At 64.6% G+C, this 19,579-nt stretch overlaps 10 protein-coding genes across 10 annotated transcripts; 6 read left to right on the top strand and 4 right to left on the bottom strand.

The window, feature by feature from the left end:
* Nucleotides 1-80: 80 nt before the first annotated feature.
* On the top strand, nucleotides 81-1,380 carry Q8F55_001997 (uncharacterized protein; the record flags this gene model as incomplete). Its single annotated transcript, XM_069350608.1, has 3 exons — nucleotides 81-292; nucleotides 428-764; nucleotides 808-1,380. 3 exons carry the CDS (start codon nucleotides 81-83, stop codon nucleotides 1,378-1,380), a joined length of 1,122 nt encoding a protein of 373 aa, XP_069210994.1.
* Nucleotides 1,381-2,119: 739 nt separating this feature from the next.
* On the bottom strand, nucleotides 2,120-2,763 carry ATP7 (ATP synthase d subunit; the record flags this gene model as incomplete). The annotated part of the gene is made up of 2 exons (XM_069350607.1): nucleotides 2,120-2,571; nucleotides 2,691-2,763. 2 exons carry the CDS (start codon nucleotides 2,761-2,763, stop codon nucleotides 2,120-2,122), a joined length of 525 nt encoding a protein of 174 aa, XP_069210993.1.
* A 355-nt stretch (nucleotides 2,764-3,118) lies between these two features.
* Q8F55_001995 (uncharacterized protein) lies at nucleotides 3,119-4,052 on the top strand (the record flags this gene model as incomplete). Its single annotated transcript, XM_069350606.1, has 4 exons — nucleotides 3,119-3,265; nucleotides 3,315-3,422; nucleotides 3,702-3,808; nucleotides 3,848-4,052. 4 exons carry the CDS (start codon nucleotides 3,119-3,121, stop codon nucleotides 4,050-4,052), a joined length of 567 nt encoding a protein of 188 aa, XP_069210992.1.
* A 245-nt stretch (nucleotides 4,053-4,297) lies between these two features.
* On the bottom strand, nucleotides 4,298-5,673 carry RPN9 (26S proteasome regulatory subunit; the record flags this gene model as incomplete). The annotated part of the gene is made up of 4 exons (XM_069350605.1): nucleotides 4,298-4,813; nucleotides 4,865-5,390; nucleotides 5,431-5,514; nucleotides 5,549-5,673. 4 exons carry the CDS (start codon nucleotides 5,671-5,673, stop codon nucleotides 4,298-4,300), a joined length of 1,251 nt encoding a protein of 416 aa, XP_069210991.1.
* Nucleotides 5,674-5,922: 249 nt separating this feature from the next.
* Nucleotides 5,923-6,681, top strand: Q8F55_001993 (mitochondrial 54S ribosomal protein uL10m; the record flags this gene model as incomplete). The annotated part of the gene is made up of 1 exon (XM_069350604.1): nucleotides 5,923-6,681. One exon carries the CDS (start codon nucleotides 5,923-5,925, stop codon nucleotides 6,679-6,681), a length of 759 nt encoding a protein of 252 aa, XP_069210990.1.
* An 89-nt stretch (nucleotides 6,682-6,770) lies between these two features.
* On the bottom strand, nucleotides 6,771-9,680 carry MCM6 (MCM DNA helicase complex subunit mcm6; the record flags this gene model as incomplete). The annotated part of the gene is made up of 3 exons (XM_069350603.1): nucleotides 6,771-8,643; nucleotides 8,681-9,346; nucleotides 9,385-9,680. 3 exons carry the CDS (start codon nucleotides 9,678-9,680, stop codon nucleotides 6,771-6,773), a joined length of 2,835 nt encoding a protein of 944 aa, XP_069210989.1.
* A 377-nt stretch (nucleotides 9,681-10,057) lies between these two features.
* On the top strand, nucleotides 10,058-12,940 carry Q8F55_001991 (uncharacterized protein; the record flags this gene model as incomplete). Its single annotated transcript, XM_069350602.1, has 5 exons — nucleotides 10,058-10,088; nucleotides 10,127-10,419; nucleotides 10,455-12,393; nucleotides 12,437-12,849; nucleotides 12,902-12,940. The coding sequence occupies 5 exons, from the start codon at nucleotides 10,058-10,060 to the stop codon at nucleotides 12,938-12,940; spliced, it is 2,715 nt and encodes a 904-aa protein (XP_069210988.1).
* A 749-nt stretch (nucleotides 12,941-13,689) lies between these two features.
* Nucleotides 13,690-15,783, top strand: GDA1 (Guanosine-diphosphatase; the record flags this gene model as incomplete). The annotated part of the gene is made up of 1 exon (XM_069350601.1): nucleotides 13,690-15,783. The coding sequence occupies one exon, from the start codon at nucleotides 13,690-13,692 to the stop codon at nucleotides 15,781-15,783; it is 2,094 nt and encodes a 697-aa protein (XP_069210987.1).
* Nucleotides 15,784-16,782: 999 nt separating this feature from the next.
* On the top strand, nucleotides 16,783-18,395 carry Q8F55_001989 (uncharacterized protein; the record flags this gene model as incomplete). Its single annotated transcript, XM_069350600.1, has 4 exons — nucleotides 16,783-17,270; nucleotides 17,370-17,823; nucleotides 17,865-18,029; nucleotides 18,081-18,395. The coding sequence occupies 4 exons, from the start codon at nucleotides 16,783-16,785 to the stop codon at nucleotides 18,393-18,395; spliced, it is 1,422 nt and encodes a 473-aa protein (XP_069210986.1).
* A 119-nt stretch (nucleotides 18,396-18,514) lies between these two features.
* Nucleotides 18,515-19,488, bottom strand: Q8F55_001988 (uncharacterized protein; the record flags this gene model as incomplete). Its single annotated transcript, XM_069350599.1, has 4 exons — nucleotides 18,515-18,534; nucleotides 18,592-18,733; nucleotides 18,769-19,195; nucleotides 19,253-19,488. 4 exons carry the CDS (start codon nucleotides 19,486-19,488, stop codon nucleotides 18,515-18,517), a joined length of 825 nt encoding a protein of 274 aa, XP_069210985.1.
* Between the last annotated feature and the right edge of the window lie 91 nt (nucleotides 19,489-19,579).

The following is a 19,579-nucleotide window of genomic DNA, read 5'->3' as shown; positions in this document are numbered from 1 at the left end:
TTGGCCCTCTCGTCCACTTTCTGCCCCGCATCGAGCATCTCGATCTCTGTCCATCGGTCCTTCTTGTCCACCACACCACCATGTCGGGCATCCTCCAGGCCATCGCGCAGCTCACGCCCACCGCCCCGCAGCAGCTCTCGCGCGACTACGACGGCGTAGAGTACCGCTGGAAGGCGTTTGCCTTCCGCCCCGCCGCCTTCAAGTTTGAAGCGTACATGCTGGCTGTGCTGGGCGGCTATGTCGTGCTCCACCTCCTTGGCAAGGCGTACAACACGGGCCGGGCAAAGAAGCTGTGAGTGGGCTTCGCGACCGCCGTAGGCGGGCTGGGTGGGCTGGAGGTGACCTCGGCGGGCTCGAGGTCACCTCCGGCCCATCGCACCCCGCCTCACCGTTCTCCACACCCTCGCCCTCGCTGACACCCACCCAGCTACGAGCCCTACACCGCGCTCATCAAGTCCCAGTTCACGCTCGTCCGCCCGCCCACCGCGTCGAGCTCGGCGCTCTGGCTGCTGTACGCGACCGGCCGGCGCAACGTCCTCGCGCTCCACGCGACCCTCACCCTCCTCCCGTACCACGACATCCTGACCCTCCTCTTCGAGCTCACCTGGTCCATCATCGAGCCCACGTACGACGTCGGAGAGGGCCTCGTGTTCAACCTCACCCTCGGCCGCGGCAACGCCGGTCTCCAGGGCGAGGGCCTCGGCGTGTGGGCGCTCGTCAACAAGAACTCGCTCAAGAAGGTCAAGGAGCAGCGCTACGACTTGGTGAGTTGGGACAGTCTCTGGTCGGACGAGCCTAACCCCGCAGTCTTTCCCCCGCCTCCACGAGTCTGCCTCCGTGCCCGTGACCCACACCGTCTTCTCCGAGCACTCGGACGTCAACGACGTCGTCTTCAAGACGCCCAACGTCGGCGTCAAGGAGGTGCTCGCCGACCCCGTGGCTGCCGACGTGCTCAAGTACCTCATCATCACGGACCAGCCGTCTGAGCGCCCGGCGCGCGGCGCCCTCAAGCCAGAGTACAAGGCGCGCGAGGTCGCGCTGGCCGTGTACAAGCCGACCAACGCGGCGCAGGAGGCGGCCGTCAACGCGTGGCTCCAGGTCGCGCTCAACATTGCCGACCTCGAGGGCAAGCCCGGCCTGCTCAAGGCCGAGGTCGCGCGCAAGATTGCCAAGACGCGTGTCGAGGTCGACGCGAGCCTCAACTCAAAGTACAAGAAGGAGCTCGAGGAGGACGAGCCGCCTGCGCAGACGGCCGAGGACAAGCGCCTGGCCAAGAAGCGCGCCGAGCGCGCAAACCTCTCGGAGAAGGAGCTCAAGAAGGTCGAGGAGCTCGAGCGCAAGCGCGAGATGCGCAAGATTCAGAAGCGCCAGATGAAGTAGGTGTGAGGGCGTGAGCTGTGATGCGAGCGAAGCGAGCGAGCAGCGAGCAGCGAGCAGCGGGGGATGGTGCCAGTCGGCGTTGGCAGGCCTGCGAGGGGCGGGTCGGCGCGCCGGGCACCACGGAGCGTGCTAGTATCCATACCAGCATCCGTCGTATCTGTGCTGTGCAGCACGAGAAAAGTAGCGTAGTACCGTAATGCACGAGTTATTACATGGCGGTGTCGCGATGACGGGAGGGCGAACGGCAGAGCGCAGACGAGGGCCTTGGGCGGGGGACGACATCACGATGCACCGAGCTGCTCCACCCGTCGACAACACTGCTGCCAGTGCAGACGGCATGTCGAGTGAGCAGCCTAAGAGTTGCAGAGTGCCAGCCGCTCGGGTCATGGTCGCCTGCCGCGTGCCACATGCTCGACGCCACGAACTCGACGGGACGGTTGTCACTCTACCTCGCTCGCCATGACGACACCGTCCTTGACAATCATCGCAGCCGCGTCTCGTCTCGTCTTGCTCAAGCTACGGGGCTGCCGACACCCCCGCCGCCCCGCTGCGCGGACGACGACAAGTGCGCCGCTGGCGTCGGCGTCCCCCGGCGCCGCGGCCCAACCCCTCCGCGTCGCTCTCCATCCCGTACCCCGGCCCCAGCCTCCCTCGCCAGCTCGCGTGCTACGCACGCTCGCTTCCTCACAGATGCATATGCCCCTGCGTTTTCTACAATGCGGCGATGTTGTTGTTTTGCTTACATCAACGAGAACTCGCCGAAAGTCTCGCGGTAGCCAGGGACGGTCCACTTGCCCTTCTTGATCATGGTCTCGACGGCCTTGGTGATCTCGGGGCGGGCGTGGCCGACCTCGGCGGCGGTCAGGTCCTCGAAGGGGCGCGCGTCCTGGATGTTGGAGAGCGTCTTCTTGAGCGACTCCTCCTCGGCCGAGATCTTGGTCACGGTCGCCTTGGCGGCCTCGAGGGCCTTGCCCTCGAACGCGTCGACGACACCGTTCCACTTGGACACGTCGTAGTCGGCGGGCTTGAACTCGGCAAGCACCTTCTCGGCCTGCTGGACCGCCGACTGGTCCTTGAGCACCGACTTGTAGTGGGCAAGGTCGATCTCGGGGACGGTAGCCTTGATGGCGGCGGCCTTGTTGAACGCGGCGGTGTTGCGCGCGCGGAAAGCCTGGAGCTCGGCGAGGGTCTCTGCAGCAGTGTTAGCAGGCGAGCGCAGCGAGCCCGAGTCCGAGAGGCAAGGCAGGCCTAGTCGACCCATCTCGCACTCGGCACGGCAACAACACGCCGACCCGGCCGGCATCACGCACCCTTGTTGAGGCCGAGACCAGAGTAGATCTTGGACCAGTCGACGTTGGCCGACGCGGAGCGGATGGCGGACATGGTGCTGGCGTCGGGGTCAGTGGTGGCGGCGGGGCGGCGTCGGCGGCGGCGGCTGTACGCACAGAGGAGGGGGAGGGGGGGGGAGGAGAGGTGAGTGGGCGCGATGAAGAGCTTGAGGATGGCGATTCGACGACGACGGAGCAGGACGGGGCGGGGCGGGGTGGTTGGGCGTTTGCTTCCGTAGGGGCAGCTGGCCGAGTGCTGGCAGAGTCTCACCCCCAGCCAGCGATTCTGCACACTCCTGGGTGACGGCCGAACCCACGCACCCGGGATTATAACGCCATTCGCCGGCGTGGCAATCCCTCCACTACGTCAATCTTGATGCGGCGTATTGACTTGTCAACTACAACACACCATGGCAGAGCAGCGCGAGTCGTCACCGAGGATAGAGGACGGGTCGGTCGACGTGGACGAGGTGGGTGGCGTGCGGGGGCAAGCTGACGAGAAGGAGCTCAAGCGCATGCAGGCGCGCCTCGCCGAGATGGAGGCCGAGAAGAACACTGTGAGTTGGTGTGGTGTTCGGACAGGCAAGGCAGGCGCTGACGACGCAGATTGCCCAGTCCGAGCCGACTGAGGGCGGAGAGGCCGAGCCCGACGCGAGCATGGAGGACGACGAGGCGCCGGCGGCGGTGGACGCGCGCAGCGTGTACATTGGCAATGTGAGTCGCGAGTGCCGCGAGCCGGCGGGCGGGGCGAGCCCGGCGAGGCGAGGGTGCGCGCTGGCGGTGGAGCTGGTGCGCTCGGCGTGCCGGTGTGCTTTGAGGCCCGGTACGAGGGTTGTGGTTCGGTAGCGCCAGTGCCGTGGCGGCGAGGTCTCCGCGCTTCCTCCAGCCTCGTTCCTCCAGCGGCTTCGCCTCTCGTCCCCGCCCATCACCTGCCGACCTGCGGCTCCCCGCTCCCCAACTCCCGCTCCGCTCGGTGCAGCGCTCACGCCACAGGTCGACTACGGCGCGACCCCAGAGGAGATCCAGGGCCACTTCCAGGCGTGCGGCACGATCAACCGCGTCACGATCCTGTGCGACAAGTTTTCCGGCCACCCCAAGGGGTACGTCTGCGCTAGCTAGCAGCACTGACTCACTCGCAGCTACGCCTACGTCGAGTTTGCCGACCCCAGCATTGTGCAGAACGCGCTCGTGCTCAACGAGTCGTCGTTCCGCGGCCGCATCATCACGGTCCGCGAGAAGCGCACAAACGTCCCCGGCATGAACCGTGGCCGCGGGCGCGGTCGCGGCCGCGGGTTCCGCGGCGGATTCCGTGCGCGCGGCCGTGGAAGGGGACGGGGGTTCTGAGTGTGGGACGGGTGAATCTGGTGTGAGAAAGTAGAGTCAGAGATAGCAGCGAGAGATTGGTGGTGGTGGGCCGGGCAAAGCCAGCCGTGGCTACAGCTACCGCCCCCTGTAGCCACCACACATGTAACCTTTAAAGCACATTACTGCCGGAGATGCATATGTCTCTGCCATGCTGTACATTGTCTACTGCTGCCACTGCGCCACTGCCTACGTGCCACACACAAGAGATTCTACGCCGGCGTAGCCTAGGCCAGAGCGGCCGGGACGAGGCCGTTGGCCACCACGCCGTGCTCGAGCCCCTGCACACCGTTGGCCGTCTCGCCGACAGCGTCGGTCCAGTGGCCAAACTGCTCGGCGAGCGTGTCGAGCTGCGAGCCCTCGAGCACGCGGGGCTGGACCCACGTAATGTCGACTGTCGACGAGACCTGGTCGAGGGAACCGCGAATCAGACCCAGCGACAGCGCCTTCATGATGAGGTGCTCGACCTCCTGCACGGGGAGCCTCGTCGCCTCGCCAATCTGCTCAAACGTCATGAGACGGGTCGAGCCGTCGCGGGGACGCTCAAACGCCGCCTGGATGAGCGCCATGAGGCAGATCTTTTGCCGCAAGAAGGGGACCGACTCGGCCAGGATAGGCTCGGACGCAAAGTGGTTGGTGAGCGAGTCAAACTTGCCAATCGCGCCGGCGTTGAACGCCGAGATCAGGTCCTTGATCCACCCGTACTCGGTGCCGTCTAGTGTCTGGAGGATAGGGTGTTGCAGCTGGGTGCGTCAGCGCACGTCCCGCCCAGTGCGTCAGTCACCGGCACTCACCAGCTCTCCAAAGTTGTAGATTGTCTCGCCCAGCAGCGCGGCAATACACAGGTCGTGTGCGCGCGCCTTGCGGTCCTCGGGGGTGAGCTCGCGGTCGACGTCGACCGACGAGAGGTACAGCAGCGCATTCTTGTAGTATGGTCCGTAGTCGGCCTTGACCTTGTAGTAGTCGCCGGCGACGGCGTAGTAGCCGGCGTTGACGACGGGGGCCACCGTGTCCTGCTCGCTGAGAAGCTTCTCGCACTCGTCGAGGCTCTTCTTGCAGCCTGCGAGGTCGCCGAGCAGGAGCTGGGCGTACGCGATCGACGAGAGCGAGAGGGCAAAGGCCTCGGTCGCGGGCGGGGGCGGGGCGGGGACGGCGGGCGTATCCTCTGTCGCGGCGACGGGGTAGGGCGACGCGAGGCGCGAGTGGACTGACTGGAGGAACTTGAGCGTGAGATCGGGCTCAGAGTACTCGCGCCCGACGCGGCGCGCAATCTCGACGAGCTTGAGCGCGTTGATCTTGGACTCGATGGTCGTGATGAACCTGGCGCGGCGTTAGCTCTGCTCCACACGGCCCAACGCACTTGTCAAACAGCTCGATCTGGTACGGCCCCGATCCGGGGAGGAAGACAAACTCGACGAGCGAGACGGTGAGGTTGTGCCACAGCCTATGTGTCAGCTTGCCCTCGACGGCGCACCTACTTCTTCTCGTACGTCGTGCGGATCTTTGTCCACGACGGCTGGAGGGCGGCCGGCGCGGCCGCCTCCTGCTTCTCGAGGAAGGTGAGGGGCGAGACGGTGGACGATGATGGCTGGTCGACGTCCATTGTGGTGTGGTGTGTGGGTGTGGGTGTTGCAAGAGCAAGTCAAGTCAATGACAATCGACGTCAGTGGAATCAGCCAGCACCACTGCAGACGCGTAACCATCACCCAGGGTGACGTTGAGCCTGGTGGGTGATATATTTACCCCCGCCGATCTCAATTACACGTGTCACCCCGCCCGATTTCGGCTCGACGCGCTCAACTTCGTCGCTATCCGACTTTTCGACCTCACCACCACACCCATCGCACTCGCCATGCCGCCCCGGCCCTCGCTGCACGCTGTGAGACGGTACGCCACGGTGGCTGCCGACGCGGCCGTCGCCTCTTCCTCGTCGTCGGCCGCGCCCGCCGCCGCCGCTGCCGCCACCGAGGCCCGCACGTACACGGAGCGCAAGGCCTTCCTGCACACCTACTACGGCCACCTGCTCGACCGCTCGCAGCTGCTCCTGCTCTTCACGCACGACAACCTCAGCGTCGCCGACTCGCGCGTGCTGCGCAATGCCATCGCGTCGGTGCCCGTTCCCCGGCCGGCGGACGCCGCACCCGAGGACGCTGCGCCAGAGCGCGCAGCGCTCACGATCGCGAGGACGGGTCTCTTGCGCAACGTCGTCGCTGGGCAGACGGGCGCCAAGGCCACCCTCGCCCCCCACCTCACCGGCCAGGCTGCGCTCCTCACCTCGCCAACCCTCTCGCCCCGGTACCTCTCTGGCGTGCTCGCCGCGATCGAGAAGGCGCTGAAGAAGGTCAAGAAGGCCGAGCCGGACGCAAAGCAGCCCACGCTCAAGCTCGTCGCTGGCGTCCTTGAGGGCAACCGCCTCGTCACGCCCGAGGCCATCGCCGACGTGTCCAAGCTCCCGGAGCTCGACCAGCTCCGCGCCCAGCTCGTCGGCCTGCTCGAGCAGCCCGGCCGCCAGCTCATCGGCGTCCTGTCCCAGGCTGGTGGTGGCGCGCTTGTCCGCACGCTGCAGGGACTGGAACAGGGCCTCAAGGACAAGGAGCAGCCGTCGGCGTAGAGCAGCGCAGCGCAGCACAGTAGACAGCATAACAGCATCTCGCATGTAACGTATAGCATCAACATAATACAAAGAGGTACAAGATCAGATCACGCAGTGGCAGGAGCAGATGACGACAGGTCGGACAAATCGACCTTGGGGTGGATGACATAGTGGACCTTGTCCGACGAGCCAGACTCGGCGCTCTCCTCGGCAGAGGGCACCAGGCCGTCGAGCAGTTCGCCGCGGATCTCGAGCAGGTACTCGTCCTTGACGAGCTTGTTGAGCGCCTTGCCGATGAGCTCGCGTTCCTTGTCGAGATCGTCGACCGACTCGAACTCGTGCTCCTTCTGCTCGAGGTACCACTCGATGAGCTCCTCGCGCTCGACGCCGCCCTCGTCGGTTGTTGTCTCGACATCGTTCAGGTGGAGGACGATCAGGTTCATGATCTCCATGTAGCGGTTGTACGAGATCTGCAGCTTGCGGCGCAGGGCAGGGACCGGGGCGGCGCTGGACGACGACGCGGCAGCCGCGTTGCTCGACTCGACCGCCTCAAGAGCAGCAATGTCGGCGGCGTCCATAGCGTCCTCGTCCATTGCCTCGTCGACAGCCGCCGGCGCAATGTCGTCGTCCTCGAGCGTGACGTCGTCCTGCTCGACCTGGATGATCGACTTGCGAAGCAGGCCGTACGCCTCCTGAACCATGGCGGGAGTGATCTCGGGCTTGCAAGTGGCACGAGCAATGGCCTCGGACAGACGGATCATGCTCTCGAGCTGACGAACCGTGATGCGGAAGTTGGACTTGCCGGGCCCGGCCTCGTCCTGGCGAAGCTGGCGGTACTTGTCGACGAGCACAGCCGACGCCTCGGGCGTGAGCTTGGGCGAGAAGGTACGCGCAAAGCGAATGTAGCGCTGAAGCGACTCGGTGCTGAACTCTGGCGCGATCGCATCGTCACGGAAGCGGTGGACGTTGACAATGTGGCGGGCGATGTTCAAGTCGACCGTCTCGTTGCACTCGTCGAGGACAACAAAGAAGAGATCGAAACGCGACATGATAGGTGCCGACATGGCGACGTTGGCACGGAGTGACTGCTTGCGGTTGTACCTGCCACCGACGGGGTTGGCGGCGGCGAGAATCGACGTGCGCGCGTTGAGCGTGGCCTGGATACCAGCCTTGGCGATCGAGATGGTCTGCTGTTCCATGGCTTCGTGAATGGCAACCTGGTCGGCAACGTCCATCTTGTCAAACTCGTCAATGGCACAGATGCCATTGTCGGCAAGCATCAAGGCACCAGCCTCGATGGTGAACTCGCCCGTCTCCTCGTCCTTGACGACAGCGGCGGTGAGACCGGCAGCGGAAGACGCCTTGCCCGAAGTGTACACGGCTCGGGGAAGGAAGCCGCACACGTACTTCAAGAACTGCGACTTGGAGGTCGAAGGGTCACCAACGATGCACACGTTGATGTCACCACGGAGGTGGATACCCTCTTGGGTCTGCTTGTGCACGCCACCCATAAGCTGGAGAAGGATACCCTTCTTGACAATCTCATGGCCGTAGACGGTCGGGGCGATGCTCTGAACGAGACGCTGGTAGATGTTGTCACTGTGGACCATGGCGTCGAGCTCGTCAATCTCGGGCTGGGTGAGGGTGTTGAGGTAGTCCTCCTGCGTCTCCTCGCCGTTCTCGGCAATGTCGGCGCGAACATCGGTGGCACCGGCACGAGCGTCCGAGTTGCGGACCATGCAGGCGAGGAATGCAGTCTTGTATTGCAGGTCACGGACACCGAGAGCCTTGAGACCGGACACACCCTGGCTCGCGACACCGCTCTCGCCGCGACCGCGGTTCTCGCGCATCATCTCAGTCGTCACGCCAGGGAGGCCGAGCTGGGACACATCGGGGACGACAATGAACGTGCCCGTGAACGTGCACTTGTCACCAGCCTTTGCGCGCTCAACAACCTCGCCACGGAGAATGACATCGAGACTGGCCTGTTAGCTCCTGCCGTATCTCTCGTACTCACGACCGCGGCATGCTTCCGGTAGGAATCTCGTTGGCGTTCTCCTGGATGCGGACCTTTTGCCAGTCGGAAAACTTGGACTGCTCAATGTTGAGCTGCCACGCGTTGCGGTTGTTGCAGGTCTGGTTACGGCACTTGATCGGCTCGGTGTACTTGAACTGCTGCTCGACGTCGTAGATCATTGTGTTGCACTCCTCGCAGCGGAACGTGCCGCTGATGAGCTCGGGTCGGACCTCGGAAGTACGGGTCACGGTGCCCGAGATGCTCATAAGCTTGCTGACCGTCTTCATACGGAGCTCGCGGATGCCCGCGGTGAGCGGGAGGTTGTAGAAGGCGATTGAGAACTCGCGCGTCGTGAGCGACGACGTTGATGTGCTGCCCGCAGAAAGGTCGGAGAACGTTGCCGACATGTACAGGTACGTTGGCTCGTACTTGCGCACCAGGTTCTGGAGCGCGCGGCGAAGGTAGGGCAGGAAGCGGTAGTACTGCTCCATGATCGCGTCGGCCAAAATTTCCTCGCGCTCGAGGAGGTGCGTGAAGTCGATGTACAGGGTAGTCAACTCGTAGTCCTTCATGGCCTTGATCTGGTCGATGTACGTCTTGCTCTCCTCGGGTGCGGCGCCGCTGAGCGAGCGCGGCGTCTCTGGAAAGTCGATGTTGTCTGTGAAGCTGGGACGTCAGCACCGCTACCCACATCGCGGTCTCACTTCTCCAAGAACATCTGGAAGCTCTCCATGACCTTGTCACCGGTGCTGTCCTTGACGCGGGTGATGTTGTCTGGGTCCTGGCGCACAGTACGGCGGGGTGCGCGCCGGGCATCCTCGTCTGTCGGCTCGACGGGGCCGGTGCGCTCCTCGTCGTCGAAACGCGATCCGCCGAGGCCGCGCACGTCCTCGTAGGCGAGCGGGTCGATGACTGGGCGCGAGGTGGGGATGGAGGATGCGGCTGGGGTGCCGCCTGGGGTCGAGGATGGCGGGAGGCGCGTCGGATAGGGCGACGACATGATGTGTTGTTTGTGTCAACAAGTGAGTGAAGAAGATACACAATGTAATGTCGAGATGGAAATGACAGGGTGGGAGAGGGTGCGAGGCGAGGGCGGGCGGAGGGGGCGAGCGACACACATTGGCGCGAGGCGCGCCTTGCGCGACGCGTCAAAGGCCCAAAGTGCAATCCAGTCCCCGACGCGTCTTGCGCCTTGCCTTCCCCCGTCGCGTGGCATTTGCCGCCGCCGTCGATGAGTGTGGCACTCGTTACGTTATCGGCGTGCTCGATCGTCATAGTGCAAGTAGCCATGCGGTTACAACTGCGTCATGCCCTGGGAAGGAAGGGGTGAATTACAACGACGCCTCGACTCGTCTTGACATTTACAATCACATCACAATGGCCGAGCCACGCCCATCGACAGACGAAGGTAAGCAGCGCGCACACGAGCACAGCTTACACACACAGAGCATGCGCCTCTTCTCGCTGGTGGCGATGACGACCAGCAGGAGCAGGAGCAGCGCAAGATCCTCGGCGTCTACGACCCGTCCCGCCCGCTCACGCGTCTCGAGAAGGTGCTCGGCGCCGTCGCGCTTCTCTTCCTCATCATCTCGGCGACTTTTATCGGTCTCTTTGCCGGAACCGAGCACACGCTCAAGAAGGAGCGCTCCAAGCATGGCGACCCGGTGACCTACACGACGACCGCGACCGCGACGCGCACCGTCCCGCCTGGCGGCGAGCCCACGGGCAAACCCTCAGCTGTGAGTAGAGCCTGCAGGGAAGCGCTAACGCCTAGCCCGTCTGCACGTCGTCCGACTGTGTCGTTGTCGCCGCCTCCATTGTCCAGTCTCTCAACACCTCGGCCGACCCCTGCGACGACTTCTACGAGTACGCCGTCGGCGGCTGGCTCGACGCCAACACCATCCCCGCCGACCGCGGCATCTATGGCTCGTTCCACGCCGTCGCCGACAACAACAAGAAGATCCTGACCAAGATTCTCGACTCGATCGACAACAACAACTCGGACAAGTCGGCTGACGCGTCCAACCGCCGCAAGCTCAAGACCGTGTACCAGAACTGCCTGGACATTGACACGCTCAACAAGGCTGGCCTCGAGCCGTTCTCACCGCTTGCCAAGTTTGTGGTTGACAAGTTTGCCGACTTCAACATCAACCCGCTGCCCAAGGCGGACTCGCTTGTTGATGCCGCCTGGTGGCGCGGAGCGTACGACGAGTCGTACACGATCCCCGAGCGCCTTGTCGCTGCTGCCGAGAGGAACGCGCGTCTTCGCGAATCCCAGCGCCGCGGCGAGCTCCGCGGTTCTTCCTCTGCCATTCCTGCGTCGTCCGAGGCGATCGACTTCAAGCCCGAGCCCGTTGACAAGGAGCGTCGCGACAAGATCACCGCCGTCCTCGCCTTCCTGGACGCCCGGTCTGTCGACACGCTGTTCAACTTTGAAATCGACGGTGACTCTGCCGGCAACGACTCTCAGATTCAGGCGCTCCTGTTCAGCCAAGGGTTCGGTGGCCTCCCTGCCAAGGAGTACTATGATGAGGCGCCTGTCGTCGACCTGTACCACTCGGTTATCACCGGTGTGCTCAAGGAGATTGCCAAGGACCAGGAGTCTGCTACTAAGCGCAGCCTGATCTCGGACCTTGCTGGCGACGTTACCCAGGACGGCTGGCCCTGGCCCTGGCCGGGAGATGACGACAAGGGTGGCGACGACGACGAGCCCGACGAGACGTTTGAGGAGCGCATTGACAGGCTCGCGGGCCTGGTCGTCGACTTTGAGACCAAGCTTGTCAAGGCGGGTGCGGACCCCGAGTACATTAGCAACCCGCACTACGCCAACAACCCTTACAAGTCCAAGGACCTGGACTCGGCCCTCCCCTTCATCGACCTCCCCGGCTACTTGTCGACGTTTGCTCCTCGCCTCTACCCTGAGACTATCACCGTCACATACCCTCCGTACCTCAAGTCGATCTCCAAGCTCGTTGCCAAGACGCCCGACCATGTACTGTCGGCCTACTTTGTCACCAAGATTGCCCTTACCTACGCCTCCGCCCTCGGCCCCGACGTCGCCCTCCGTGGCCACGTCCGTCGCCTGACCGAGGCCCTCCAGGGCATCAAGAAGGGCACCGAGGAGAACCGCCAGGACGTGTGCCTCGGCTGGGTCGACGCCCTTGTTGGCTTCATCGCTGGCCGCGAGTACGTCAATGTCGCTTTCTCGCCCGAGGCCAAGAAGGATGGCGAGGACATTATCAACTCGATCGTGACCGCATTCCACGACAAGCTCCCCCACATTGATTGGATGGACAAGGAGTCGGCCACGGCCGCGCAGAAGAAGGCCAAGGCCATCATCCCCAAGGTCGGATACCCACTCTATCCCGACACGACCAAGCCGGAGAGTCTTGCGGCGTGGTACTCGCGCCTCGACGTCAAGAAGGGCAACTTCTTTGACACTGTGGTGCAGTCGTCCCTCATTGACAACTCGCGCGCGTGGCTCAGCCTGGGTCGCAAGCGCAACCGCGACAGCTGGTTGATGAACCCGCAGACTGTCAACGCGTACTACTCGCCTCCCGATGGCGAGATTGTTTTCCCTGCGGGCATTCTCCAGCCTCCGTTCTACTCGATCCACTGGCCCGAGTACCTCCGCTACGCCGCCTTTGGTGCTGTCGCTGCCCACGAGCTCACTCACGCGTTCGACAACCAGGGAGCGCAGTACGACGAGAATGGTGAGTGGCACTGGGGGATGTGGATAGTGTGCTAACTCCCCAGGCCTGCTCCGTGACTGGTGGACCAACTCTACGCTCAAGGCGTTTGACGAGCGTGCGCAGTGCATTGCGCGCCAGTACAGCAAGTACTACATGCTCGACGCCGAGGGCAACAAGGTCTATGTCAACGGCAACCTGACCAACGGCGAGGACATTGCCGACTCTGGTCTGCAGCAGGCCCACGCCGCCTGGAAGGCGCTCAAGCTCAACGACGTCGGCCTCCCCGGCCTCGACTTTACGCCAGACCAGCTCTTCTTCCTCGGCTTTGCCCGTATCTGGGCCACGCTCGTCCGCCCCGCCACGGCCATTGCGCGTATCCGTACCGACCCCCACTCGCCCGGCATCTGGCGCGCGACTGGCACCCTGCGCAACCTTCCTGCGTTCCACGAAGCGTTCGGCTGCAAGCCTGGCACCAAGGTGAGTGGCGTGTGGCTGCTGTGTGGGGATGCACTTTGCTGACCAAACACAGATGAACCCTCGCAAGGAGGACCAGTGCCGTCTGTGGTAGCGGCCGTAGCGGCTTGCGACATGTCCCCACGCAAGGAACAGCTCTGTAGTAGAAGAAGCACATGCATCAGAAGTGGCGACGACAGCATAGGAGTCGCCAGTGACGTACGAATCCCGGTGTATGTCGATCCTGCCTGCCCTTTCATTTTTGCACGTCGCGGGAACAGTGAGGAACAGGCAGGCAGGCAGGGCGAGCAGGGCTCCCGCCAAGCTTTCACTCCCGAGGGCCATTCTTTAAAGTACCCGCGCGTCGGACGGGCCTGGCTGACTGGCTGGCTGACTGGCGGTGCAGCCGGTGCAACGGCTGTTGCCACGTTACGGTACGGCTCGCAATTGATTCGAGGGGCGACTGCATGCAGCATATCTGGTCTGGCATTGTCTCTCTACTCTTTCCACTTATCCCCCTGTTGTACATCAGCTTTTTGAGTGAGGTGAGTGTCTTCTTTATCAGCAGAGTCCCCTGCCCCACGTCTGTGCTCTGCGTCTCCCTCTGCTCCGAACGCGCGCGCGGCGTAAAGACCGAGGCCAGAGCACGTTTTTTCCCTTAGCGCTATGGGGAGTAGGCGTCGACGCCGAGGTTGCAGCGACTGCGCGACTGCCGCCACCCGCCAGCACACAATCTTCTCAACTTCGCCTCCCTCCCTCTTCCTCTTCATTCAACTTCTCGCCCGCGCTCAGTCTCAGCTCGGCTAACACGCACAGGCCGTGCCCCCCTCTCTCCCCCTCCCCCCCTCCACACCCAACTAGTGCATGTCGCAGCGCCCCACCGCGCCGTCGCCGTCTGCACTCTCCTCCCCCCTCACCTCGCGCTCGCCGACCCCGAGCCCGTCGAGCACACGGCCGCCGACGCCGCCCCAGCGCCCGCTCGCCCACCTCCCCGACCCGCTCGCCTCGCTCCGCAGGCGCCGCAACTCGTCCTCCCCCTCGGCCCCTGCAACAGCAGCGGCACAGCCACCCGCAACCATTCCTGCAGACATGTTCTCCAACAGGAAGTACACACCCCTCCCCACGTCGTCCAACCCGCGCAAGCGCGCCGGCGGCGGACTGACGGCGTGGAAGCGGTACCTCATCCTCGGCGTCGCCACGATTGTGCTGGCGTTGTTTGGCTGGACGCTCTTCTCCAAGCCCGCGTCCAGCGTGACAGTCTACGACGAGACCAACACGTACGACCCGGAGCACGACAGCAAGCCGCATGTCGACGACGACAGCAGCCTCAACGAGCCACAGGTCGAGGACAACAGCATCTACAAGTCGCCAGACATCCTCCCCGGCGACCACAAGCTCAAGGGCGGCAGCCACAACAAGCCCGGATCGGACAGCGCCGTGTCGCCGCCGGCCGACGACGAGGACGACGAGGTCCCCGAGTCCAAGCCTGAGCCCACGCCCGAGTCCAAGCCGCACCACGAGTCGACGCCCCCTCTCGACGACGAGGATGAGGAGAACGAGGAGACGCCGGGCAAGACGCCGGCTCACGCTGGCAACCACCCCACGAGCTTCGAGACGGACAAGGACGCAGCGTCGACTACCTACTGCACCAAGCCGTTCATCGCCGACAAGCCCATCGTCCAGTACGCGCTGACGATTGACGCCGGCTCGACGGGCTCGCGCATCCACGTGTACAAGTTCCACAACTGCGAGGCGTCGCCCCAGCTCGAGTACGAGACGTTCAAGATGCTCAACCCTGGTCTCTCGTCGTTCAAGGACGACTCGGAGGGCGCCGCCAAGTCGCTCGACCCGCTCCTTGAGGAGGCTATCCGTGTCGTTCCCCCCTCGCTCCACCACTGCTCGCCTGTCGAGGTCAAGGCTACCGCCGGCCTGCGTTTGTTGGGCGCCGCCCAGTCCGAGGCCATCCTCGCCGCTGTCCGCCACCGCCTCGAGACCAAGTACAAGTTCTCGGTCGGCAAGAGCAAGGAGACGATCGAGATCATGGAGGGCAAGGACGAGGGTGTCTACGCATGGATCACGGCCAACTACCTCCTCAAGAACATTGGCGAGGGCGCTACTTCGGACGACACGCTCGCCGTCATGGACCTTGGCGGCGCCTCTACCCAGATTGTCTTTGAGCCCAAGTTTGAGAACGAGACGCAGATGCACGAGGGCGACCACCGTTACGAGCTCAAGTTTGGCGGCAAGAAGTATGTGCTGTACCAGCACTCGTACCTCAACTACGGCCTCATGCGCGCTCGCCGCTCGGTGCACAACCTTGTCGCCTTCACCTGGACGTTTGCCAAGACGCACGTCGACTGGGACAAGCTCTCTGCCGAGGACGAGATTGCCAACCCTTGCCTGTCGCTCGGCACCAAGCGCCGCATCGAGCTTGACCCTCCTGGACGCTCGGCTGTCAACGTGACGATGCACGGCGGCAACGGCGGCTTTGAGGCGTGCAACCGCATTGTCGAGCTCGTCATGGCCAAGGACGCCGTGTGCGAGGTCAAGCCGTGCTCGTTCAACGGCGTCTACCAGCCCTCGCTCCTCGACACGTTCCCCAACGGCAAGCTCCTTGCCCTGTCATACTTTACCGACCGCCTCAAGCCCCTGCTTGGCAAGAAGCACGGCAAGGTGCACGTTGGTGACGTGCACAAGCTCGCCAAGGTTGTGTGCGCTGGACCCACCGAGTGGGAGAAGCGCTGGGGCGACGACAAGGAGGTCATGGACGAGCTGCACGACCGCCCGGAGTACTGCCTCGACCTGACGTACATGAACGGTCTTCTTGGCCTCGGCTACGAGCTGCGCGACGACCGCGAGCTGCTGGTCGAGAAGAAGCTCAACGGTGTCGAGCTTGGCTGGGCTCTTGGTGCCGGCCTTGCGCTGGTGTCGAACGCCGAGCTGACGTGCACGATTTAGGTGCGCACAAAGGCGGTTGCGAACTGCACCCTCATTTAGTACTACATTCTCTAGACATGCACCGGATGATACGGCGGGGGGGCAAAGGGAGGGATGGGGAGTGGCGTAGCAGACATGAGGGGGCCGCGTGGCCAGCGTTGTGCTTGTGGGTGTGGGCGGTGTGTCGTGCGTCAGGACGTGTGCCGGGGACTGAGTGCTAGCTGGGCGTATCGGCCTTGTCTGGGCGACCTGATGTCCGTTGTCCGTCCGTCTTGAAGACGTGAGTGCGGGGACACTGCGAAGTGACGGCGCGACGGACGGACGGACGGGCGACGACTGGATCCAAACAAGGGTCGAGGGGCCAGGGCCGCGCCGCGCGTTTCAAGTTGAGTCGGACCCTGGGTGTCGGAGGAGTGGGCGGCGACGCGGCGGTGGCGACGTCGCGGCGTCGCTTCGGCGCGTGCTGCTCGGGCTGCCATGCTCGACCCAGCCTGCATCCGAGCAAGCTAGCTCTGCATGCTCGCCCATGCGCTCCCGACCACCACTCCCGCGCGGGCGGGCGCGGGCCGACGCCACGGGGCGCTCGTTCGCGCGCGCCGGCGCCACATTACCAGTCGCGTGGGCGTGTCGTAATCTCTGGCGTGAAACGCGAGGACGCAGAGCCAGAGCCTAAGCGGGGGCCTGGCGGCAGGCAGTGGCGGCGGCTCAACGGCGGCACGCAGCAGCAATACCTTTGGTGTGCGTCGCGGTCGCGCGGCGGCGGCGACTGACTGGCGACTGGGACGGTGCACCCCCCGCTGCACCCCCCCGCATCGTGACGGACCCTCGTCGCAAAGGCAACCGGCGGCCAACACCCACCACAACACAACCCACCCCCCACTGTTGTCCTCGTACCTCACACCTCGACCCTCGACGTACCTCTCGGCCCGTTTCACGCTCTCTCCCGTCCACGACTCACCACAACAACAACACACCCGCCCCCGCCCCCATCCACACGTCACCACCACCCACACCACGGCCATGCCCATATCGCTGCTCCGCAAGGCGCCGCCAAAGCCGCCGCCCGAGCCCGTCCCGTCGCTCGCCCAGCTCTCGCTCCCCGACCTGACCACGCCGCTGATCGACACGGCGGCCTGGGGCGCGCAGGCAGTCACCCCCCTCGGGCCCAGCAACAACGGCAACACGCCGCCGGCAGCGCCAAACCCGCGCAACACGCTCCAGCCGGGCCAGTTAAAGGGCCTCAGCGCAAACCCCGCACGGGCCTCGATGCCGCCTGGCTTCGGCCGTCCCAGCGGAGCGGCTCCCCCGCCGCTGCCGCTCTCGCCGCGCGGCCGCGCGCCCAGCCTCGTGCGCGACCCGTCCGGCCGCAACCCCGACTTCCACCGCCCCTTCTCGCCCGAGGTCGTGGCCGCGCCGCTGCCGCCCAAGGCCCGCCCCCGCAAGAACGGCCGCAAGGGCGCGGCGCTGACCGTGATCGTCGCGGGGACGACGGGGGCGGGTAAGACGAGGTGAGTGGGGGTGGCGTGGGGGGCGCGGTGGAGCGAGGCCGGCCGCAGTGGTGGTGGAAGCAGGACGGAGACGTAGCGCTGACACCACACCCCGCCCAGCTTCATCGAAGCCCTTACCTCCGTCCTCGACCCAGCGACGCACCGCCTCGGCGGCCGCACGGCGCCGACGACGGCGATCGTGCGCCACGAGGTCGTGGCGGCTGACGAGCGCCGCGCACTCGTGCTCCTCGACACGCCCGGCCTGCCGACGACCACCACGCGCGCAAAGGCACTCTCGTCGCTCCTCGGCATGATCGAGGACCGCCTCGGCCGCCTCCTCGACGAGGAGCGCAAGGTCGTCCGCCGCAAGTCGGACGGCGGGGAAATGGTCCACCTCGTCATCTACCTCATCGACGCGCGCACCATCCTCTGCCCCGCCCCGCCCGTCGAGGTCGACTGGGACATGGTCGCAGAGCCCTCGCCCACAAAGGCACCCGACACGAGACCAGAGTCGGACCTCGAGCCCGACCACACCGAGCTCGAGGCGCGCCTCGGCGTCGACGACATTGAGGCGGTGAGTGGGCTCCCCCTGGCCCAGCTAATCTCATCTCCCAGATCCGCCGCTTCTCGATCCGCGCAAACGTCATGCCGGTTCTCACGCATGCCGACGCACTCACCACGATCCAGCTGAATGCGTGCCGCGATGCAGTCAAGCAGGATCTCGCAGCCGTCTTCGGACGCGAGCCGCTCGGCGCGTACGGCGTGCTGAGCGCGGGGCTGGTGGGTTCCCACGCGACGCCACACGCCGCGCCACGCTGACGCCCGCCACAGGACCTCGAGGCCGACGAAGACGACGAGGAGAACTCGGAGCCCCCAACATCGGCAGGCGTGACCTCGCCCCTCGACGCCAACAAGGACCTCCCCTTTGCCGTCTTCTCGCCCGAGCCCGGCCCCGGGTTCACGCGCACGTTCCGGTGGGGCCGGGCCGATGCCGCCGACGCGGCGCACAGCGACTTCCCCGCGGTCCGCGATGCCGTCGTCAACGCGGCCGAGTGGCTGCGCATGTCGACGCGCGAGGTCGTGTACGAGCGGTTCCGAACCGAACGCCTCTTGACCGCGCGGGCGCGGTACTCGAGGCAGGGCTGATACCCATCTCCATTTTAATCGTTACCCCGCTGTGTAAACTAGGATACAAGAGTTTTCGAGGCTTGATGCTGAATCAGTGTGATAGTACATGCATTGCTGGTGGTGTGTACAGTGTACATCTAGTAGTCGTCAAAGTCGCCTGAGGTGGGGTCAGTGCGCGTGCAGGGCAGCGTGCGGGACAGGGCAGGCCACTCACCCTCGTCCATGTCCTTTGGAACCTTTGGCTCCTCGTCCTCGCCGTACTGCATCATGTTGTCGATGTGGCTGAGGATGGTGTTTACGCTGTCCTCTGACGCGACGTCGAGCGGGAGGAAGGACACGATGTTCTGGTCCTCTATCTGGGGCGTCAGCGGGGCCTCTGGGATCTACACACCAAAGACACGACCGCCTTGTTCAAGCTGTGGAACTTGGGGTTGGTCTGGCTGTTGACGTCTTCGAGCAGGAGGTTTGGGTCGGGGTCGAGATACCGCCCGACCTCGCGCCGCACGCGCCCCTTGTCGTCCTTGACCAGGTCCATCTTGCTCATGAGGCACAGCATGCTGATGCCGAGCGAGAGCATGCAGCTCATGGCGGACAGCACGCCGGCAAAGTACTTTGCCTTGTCCTGCATGAACTGCGACTCGACGAGGTAGACTGCGCTGGTGCGGTACCCGAGCCGCGTCTGCAGGAACTGGGCGAGGCGGGGGAGCAGCGGGATGTGCGTGTAGAGCTCGATCTGGCCGGGGCAGTCGATGATGAGGTACTCGTCTTCGTATTGCCCGAGCTCGTCCTCGAGGAAGTCGAGGTTGTTGAGCAGGTACCTGCGAGGAAGGCGCGTCAGCGCCGAGCGAGAACATTGCACCAGCCACAATACCCACTCAAAGCAGTACACCAACCCGCCGTTGGGCCCAAACTCGAGCTCCTCCATGACATCCTCGAGGCTGATCAGGTCGCGGATGTCGACGGCGGGCTGGTACTCGAACCGCTCTGCAGCCGGGTCGAGGTTGACGAGGTGGACCTGGCGGCCGAGCGTGTTGGCGTGGGTGATGAGGCTTGCGCAGAAGGTCGACTTGCCGGCGCCCGCGGGCCCGGTGACGAGGACGGCGTAGCGCATGGCGTGGGGTGTGGTGCAGAGCAATGTGAGAGCGGCGAGCAGTTGTGCAGACCTCGCCTCGAGCTCAACTTCTGCGTCATGATTTCAACAC

The sequence above is a fragment of the Vanrija albida genome (assembly GCF_041260175.1).
Source record: "Vanrija albida strain AlHP1 chromosome Unknown contig_2, whole genome shotgun sequence".
Taxonomy (NCBI): domain Eukaryota; kingdom Fungi; phylum Basidiomycota; class Tremellomycetes; order Trichosporonales; family Trichosporonaceae; genus Vanrija; species Vanrija albida.
This window is presented reverse-complemented; position numbering and strand designations above follow the sequence as displayed.